Source organism: Belonocnema kinseyi, chromosome 4 (genome assembly GCF_010883055.1).
Source record: "Belonocnema kinseyi isolate 2016_QV_RU_SX_M_011 chromosome 4, B_treatae_v1, whole genome shotgun sequence".
Taxonomy (NCBI): Eukaryota; Metazoa; Arthropoda; class Insecta; order Hymenoptera; family Cynipidae; genus Belonocnema; species Belonocnema kinseyi.
Genome location: NC_046660.1, coordinates 49,443,791 through 49,451,766, shown reverse-complemented (window position 1 = coordinate 49,451,766; position 7,976 = coordinate 49,443,791). Strand labels below are relative to the sequence as shown.

At 30.3% G+C, this 7,976-nt stretch overlaps 1 protein-coding gene across 1 annotated transcript in view; it reads left to right on the top strand.

Annotated features, from left to right (window-relative positions):
• The first annotated feature begins 5,444 nt into the window (after positions 1 to 5,444).
• LOC117170883 (carbonic anhydrase 1-like) overlaps positions 5,445 to 7,976 on the top strand; it is a 9,272-nt gene continuing 6,740 nt past the window's right edge. The window contains exon 1 of the mRNA XM_033357926.1: positions 5,445 to 5,492. Within this exon, the coding sequence (XP_033213817.1) occupies positions 5,445 to 5,492 (48 nt within the window). The remainder of the gene's footprint in view (positions 5,493 to 7,976) is intronic.

The following is a 7,976-nucleotide window of genomic DNA, read 5'->3' as shown; positions in this document are numbered from 1 at the left end:
GCCTTGGAGGAGATTATGTTGAGAAATAAAAAAAAAAATTCTTAAAAACGTTGTTTTTCTTGGTCAGGCCGGAAACTTATCAATCCACCCTCGTATATGGGGTCCTATATAGGATCCTATATTTTCTAAAGGGAATGGTTTTTTTTTCTTTTTTTTAGGGAAGAAAGGAACAATTTTTTTGCAGATTTCAATGGACACATTTTATGCTGATTGTCCAAATTTGGTCGTTGAATTCTTGATTTCACTTTCTGGAATTCTGCTCATTAACTTGATTATTGGACATTAATCCGTATTTTAAATATGATTTTAATCTCCTTTAAATTTCTTCAACTTTTTTTAAATCTTATTTTTTACTATTGAAAGAAAATCAACTCGTCCTATCGAAAAATGCCTTTTTTGAATAAATAAGTTTGGTCTCATTTTTTTCGTTGCGATCGAAAAGTGGTTTATTAAAAATTTGTAGGTCTTTCCAGGGCGCGCAATTTTGGCTAATTCATTTTTAGCTTATCTTGCATAGTTTCACCAAAAAATGGAATTTTTGGATATTTCGTTATTTTCGATAAGATCAAATTTGAAATGTTCAGCTTTTCGAACAAACTAGAAAAGTTGTAATAATAATCTAGTAGGTCTTTCAAAAATCAACGTTTTTCTTCGCTTAACTTTTTTTCATATCATACGTTGTTTGGCTTAAAATGTTAATTTTAGTTTATTTTTTTGGATTTTGAAAATGCTCTAGTTCTGATCATTTTTTTTTATAGAAAAAAGTCATGAGGATAAATCGTTTGGGTTTCTGAATACTATGAATAACCGTAGATAAAATTTTGAAATCTTGAAAAGATGTGATTTCAAAGACTTTGAAAATGCGCTCACTTTTTTAATTTTAATCAAAATAGCTGATTCACGAACTCGTTCTTTCTTTTTAGGCTTTCAAAAAGTGTGCCAAAGCAGAATCCAATCTGATCAATTTTTCGAAAGTTATCGTGCCTACAGAATACAGACTACAGACTACAAACTACAGACAAACATGTTTGTAAAAATCGTTTTTTTTCTGATTGAGTGGGTCTCAAAACTTGGAGATTTGATGAAAACCGACAAAGTGAAATTTTACATCAAACCAATACCTTCTGATTTGGATGAGAATGTAATAATAATCTTAAAGACATCCATGAAAATAATATTTACAACATATACATGATCAGAAGAATTAATGAAAAATATATGACGTATGTCCAATATAAATAAAATAATAATTAAAATATGTAACACTACATCTTAAGTTGCATAGTAAAGAATCTTTTACCTCCAAAATCCCAACAATTTCAAGTTTTAAAAAAAATATTTTTAAAACGTAATGGTAATTGTAATTAAAATGTTTGAGGGAATAATTTTGTAAAAAGTAAATGACAAGACTAATAAGAAATTTAAGAAATTTAAATTAGACTAAAATCCAAATTAAAAATCCCATTTAATGTCCAATAATCAAATTGATGTAAAATCCTGTTAAAAAACAAGAATCCAACGACCATTTATAGACCACACCGAATAAACCAAAATTCCTATTGTATTCTGGAAAAAAAAACAAAAAACAAATAAAATTTTCGGACAAAAATGAAAAAAGAGAAAAGAAAAATGAGAAGGCAGCCGACCAATATGGTCTTTGAATTCTTGTTTTATTTAACAAGATTTTGCATCAAAAGACTTATTGAACCGAACATCATATATACATTTATACAGTTCAATCATTTATTTGTTGCTTAATCTTGAAAGCTTTTTTCTTGCTGCATTCAACCCTTAAGCAGTGTATTGAAAAATTTAAATTTGAAGGAGATTTTGAATTAAATAATTCATCATATTATTGCAAACTTCATTTCTAAAATGAACAGACTATAAAGTATTGAACTCTATAAACAAACGTACCGTACTCATGACGGACAGTAGGAGAAATTCACTTTTTTCGTTCAGCTTGACGCTCCGAAATTTTGTTTCCTCTATTTGTTTATTAATCGTATTTTCACTCAAAGTATGGAAAAGCTAAAATTGTGTATACAAAAATTGTTTACGCTTTAATAACTGATCAGGAAAACTTTATATTGTCTTAAATAAATGTTTAAAGACTCATAAAATACAAATAATTTGTTATTCCATTTATTTGTTAAAAACAAATTTGATAAACAAATTAACAAATATTCTTATTATCGGTTAATTTTGTTTGTTGCTAAAAATGCTTTACATTAATCTAGGAATGACATTTAATAACAAAAATAACTTGAAAGTTTATAATAACTATTGTTATAAACAATTCTTGTGGAAAAATATTAGAATTTGAGAGGTATTCCTTAAAACAATAAATATTTAATAATATTTGGTAAAATATAACAATTTAAATTTTTTAAACACATTAGATAAACAAATTGAAAATCTTGGTCCTTTCGTATAGAAATTTTTTTTAACAAAAATGCTTTAAGCTGTTGGACGAATAATTGATAGTCAGAAAAATATTTAAGAATTTAAAAATAACCATTGTTATAAATAATTCTCGTGACCAAATATTCAAATGTAAGGTTTAATGAAAAATTTTATTTTATTTAATCTCTAAAATGGCTACGGATATTCCTAAAAAATGTATCTTTGATCATATTTAGTAGTATATAACAACTTAATGTTTATAATTAATTTGCATGAACAATTACCAAATATTGGCAGTTTCACTTGGAAAAAGTCAGGTTTTCAATCGTAATTGATTGAAAATGAATCATAACACTGCATGCTAAGATTCACTCAATACAAAATCTTTTGACAATAACCCGCCGACTTGGCCATCAAAGAAAATTTAAATTTGATAAAACCTTAAGTTTAAATATTTTGTCACAAGAATTGTAAATAACAGTGGTTATTGTTAACTTTTTCTAATATTTGTGTTACTATCAGTCATTCGTCCAATAGCTTAAAACATTTCGAGTGCAAACAAATTTGTCTATGTGAAAGGGCCAAAATTTTAAAAAAATTTTACCTAATTTGTTTACAAACATTCAAATTATTATATTTCATCAAATACTATTAAGTAATTATTATTTTAATGAATACCTGATATTGTTCTGGCCATTGAAGGAAATTATAATTTTAAAAATCTCAAATTTTAAAATAGCTAATTAACAAAGATAACAAATTTGGAGGGGGGACCAGTGTTACGCAGGTGTTAAATCCTCAACAGTGATGTGCAATATAAAGTTGAAGACATGGATTCGTTCGACGACAAATGCGCGCATATACGCCATAATTTTTTTTTTTAAATTTGTAAAATTTCCCAAGATATGGAGATGACAAAATTTTACGAAGTGATGACCAACCAAATTGAAAGTTTGTAATTCGCATTGATGAAGGGAGTTTTCTATGGGGATTCAAATGCGCTCACATGCGCCATAATTTTTTTTTTGAAAAGTGCTCAAGGTATAAAGGTAACAAAATTTTACGAAGGGATGACCAACAAAATAAAAAGCTTGCAATCCGCATTAATGAAGGGAGTTTTCTATGGGGTTTCAAATGAACTCATTTGCGCCACTTTCGAAACTAACAAAAACAATAATCAAACCCCCAATTAACACTTGCTTCCGATAAACTACCCGATAATATCTCCACATAACCTTAATTGCAATATAAAAATTTATAACGATCTCTTCAGACAGAATTTAAAATGCGCTCATATGCGTCACTTTCAAAATTGACAAAAAAACATAAACAACCCCCTCATTTTCAATTGTTATCGATCCACCACCCGATGATATCACCAAATAACTTTAATTGCAAAATAATAATGTTTAATGATCTCTTCGTATAGGATTTCATGTGCGTTCATATGCGCCACCTTCAAAATTAACAAGAAAAAACCATAATCAACCCCCACACAACCACTTGTTATGATCCACCACCCGATGATATTTTCAAATAAATAAAATTTTAGTATACAAATTTATCATCCCCCTCATTACCTGTTGTTACGATCCACTATCCGATATGTCTAAATAAATTAAATTTCAGTATAAAAATGTAAAATTGTCTCTTCGTATAGGATTTTAAATGCGCTCATATGCGCGACTCTCAAAATTGACAAAAACCCATAATCAACCCCCTCATTACCACTTGCTAAGATCCACTATTCAATAATGTCTCCGAATAACTTAAATTGCAGTATAAAAATTCATAATGAACTCTGCGGATAGGATTTCATATGCGCTCATATGCGCCACTTTCAAAATTGACAAAAAACCATAATCAGCCCCCTCACTACCACTCGTTACGATCCACTTTCCGATGATGTCTCCAAATAAATAAAATTGCTGTATAAAATTTTATTATTGTCTCTTCGTATAGAATTTAAAATGCGCTCATATGCATTACTTTCAAAATTTACAAAAAACCATAATCAACCCCCTCATTAGTCCTTGTCACGATCCACTATCCGATGATATTTCCAAATAACTTATACGGCAGTATACAAATTTTTAATGATCTCTTCGTCTCTGATTTCAAATGCGCTCATATGCGCCATTTTCAAAATTGACAAAAAACCATAATCAACCCCCTTATTACCACTTGCTACGATCCACTATTTAATGATGTATCCAAATAACTTAAATTGCAGTACACAAATTTATTATTGTGTCTTTGTATATAATTTAAAATGCGCTCATATCCGCCACTTTCAAAATTGACAAAAAAACCATAATCAACCCCCTCACTACCACTTGTCACAACCCACTTTTCGATGATACCTCCAGATAAATTAAATTGCAGTATAAGAATATAAAATTGTCTCTTCTGATAGGATTTCAAATCCGCTTATATGCGCCACTTTCAAAATTGAAAAACAATAATCAACCCCCTCAATTTCAATTGTTATCGATCCACCACCTGATGATATCACCAAATAACTTTTAATTGCAAAATAAAAATGTTTTATGATCTCACATATAGGATTTCAAATGCGCTCATATGCGCTAATTTTAAAATTGACAAAAAACTATAATCAACCCTCACATTACCAATTGTTACGAGTCACTATCCGATGATATTTCCAAATAAAGTAAATTGCAAAATAAATATGTTTAATGATCTCTTCGTATAGGATTTCAAATGAGCTCATATGCGCCTCGTTTAAAATTGACAAAAAACTATAATCAACCCCCTTATTTTTAATTGTTACCGATCAACCACCCGATGATATCTCCAAAGAACTTTAATTTCAAAATAAAAATTTATAATGATCTCTTTGTCTAGGATTTTCAGATGCGCTCATATGCGCCATATTCAAAATTGACCAAAAACCATAATCTACCCTTTCATTACCAACTATTACGAGTCACTATCCGATGATATCTCCAAATAAATTAAACTGCATTATAAAAATTTAGAATTATCTCTTCGGATAGAAATTCAAATGCGCTTATATGTGCTCTGCCGAAGTATCATCCTCCATGTTAAGGCCAATGGAGAAAGTATAAGTGGGTGGGGCGGGGGGTGAAGTGCCTGAAAAATGTATCGCGTATTTTGTGAATGACCCCTCAATTTAAGGTGTAGAGGACTTTCATTTGAGGAATGTTCACAATGTATTGAACATGTTGGACACTAACAGATTCCCAACTCCTTTAATAACCACGCTAGATTCACTTGCGCAGCAACTTCATGCTTATTGAGAATATCCTGTTTTCTCGATTCGGTTAACAATTCAATATTTTTAAATCAGGGACAACACACTCCTCAGTTGATTTTTTTTGTCAATTTTTAAAGTCGCGCATATGAGCGCATTTGAAATACTATCCGAAAGATCATTATGAATTATTATTCTTCAATTTAAGTCACAAGTGGTAGTGAGGGGGTTTTATTATGGTTTTTTGTCAATTTCGATAGTGGCGTATATGAGCGCATTTGAAATACTATCCAAAGAGATAATTTTATATTTTTATACTGCAATTTAATTTATTTGGAGATACCGGATAGTCAATCGTAACAAGTGGTAATGCGGGGAATGATTATGGTTTTTTGCCAATTTCAAAAGTGGCGCATATGAGAGCATTCGAAATCCTATCTGAAGAGACAATTTTATATTTTCATGCTGCAATTTAATTTATTTGGAGATATCGGATAGTGGAACGTAGGAAGTGGTAATGAGGGGGATGATTATGGTTTTTTGTCAATTTCGAAAGTGGCGCATATGAACGCGTTTTAAATTATATACGAAGAGACAATAATTAATTTTTGTACTGCAGTTATATTTATTTAAAGAAATCATTAAATAGTGGATCGTAGCAAGTGGTAATGAGGGGGTTGATTATGGTTCTTTGTAAATTTTGAAAGTGGCACATCTGAGCGCATTTGAAATACTATCCGAAGAGATAATTTTATTTTCATGCTGCAATTCAATTTATTTGGAGATATCGGATAGTGGAACGTAGCAAGTGGTAATGAAGGAGATGATTATGGTTTTTTGTCAATTTCGAAAGTGGCACACATGAGCGCATTCTAAATTCTCTACGAAAAGACAATAATAAATTTGTATACTGCAATTTTATTTATTTGGAGACATCATCGAAAAGTGGATCGTAACAAGTGGCAATGAGGGGGTTGAATATGGTTTTTTGTCAGTTTTGAGAGTGGCGCATATGAGCGCATTTCAAATCCTAGACGTAGAAGCAATTTTATAATTTTATGCTGCAATTGAATTTATTTGGAGATATCGGATAGTGAATCGTAACAAGCAGTAGTGAGGGGATGATAAATTTTTATACTGCAATTTAATTTATTCGGATATATTATCGGATATTGACTCGTAACAATTGGTAATGAGAGAGTTGATTATGGTTTTTTGTTAATTTTGAAGGTCGCGCATATGAACGCATATGAAATCCTATACGAAGAGAATATTAAGCCTTATTATTTTACAATTTAAGTTATTTGGTAATATCATAGGGTGGTGGATCGATGACAATTGAAAATGAGAGGGTTGTTTATGTCTTTTGTCAATTTTGAAAGTGGCGCATATGAGCGCATTTGAAATTCTGTCTGAAGAGATCATTATAAATTTTTATATTGCAATTTAGGTTATGTGGAGATATCATCGGGTATTTTATTGGTAGCAAGTGTTAATTGATTATTGTTTTTGTTAGTTTCGAAAGTAGCGCATATGAGCGCATTTGAAACCCCATAGGAAACTCCCTTCATCAATGCTGATTGCAAGCTTTTTATTTTGTTGGTCATCACTTCGTAAAATTTTGTTACCTCAATATCTTGGACAATTTTCAAAATTAAAAAAAAAAAATTATCGCGCACATGAAATTTTGAGCTATTAAAAATACTAAAATTCTATTGGGGAGGTCCTAGCTTAATGGACCTGGAAATGTGCCTGTTTCGAATATTTTTAATTTTAGTATTTTTTTAACGTTTTAATTGATGAAAGGTGAGAATAGGATCCTATGAGATAAGAGAGTTTCATAGCTTATATGGAATATTACTGTGGAGATAGATTTATTAACTAGATGATATGAAAGTTGTTTTGGATAGTTATTTTTAATTTGAGTTTGTTTTGCCGGTTTCAGCTGATGGAGGTTGATACTTGGTACGTTAAATGTGATAGGGGTAGTTTTTAAATGTTGTTTAATTTTTCCTTGGAGATGAGGATATGAACCACTTTTTTGGGAAAGTGTTTCTTTTACTTATTCTCAATTGTTTATTTTTGCTGCATTTTTTTTTGTTTGATTTTTGTTTCTTGGTTGAAGGCAGCCGAGCAGGATTTGGTTAGATGCATCGGCGGAGTTTTTTGTTTAGCTTTTTTATTATTACTGTGCGATTGCGGGTATAGCTTAGAGTTTTTTGAAGAAGAATAGTATGATATGTTTTATTTTGTATTTTTTCAACAGTGTGTTGTTAACCAAGAAAAATGATTGACTTTTGGTATATGTACATACATACATATACATATGCAT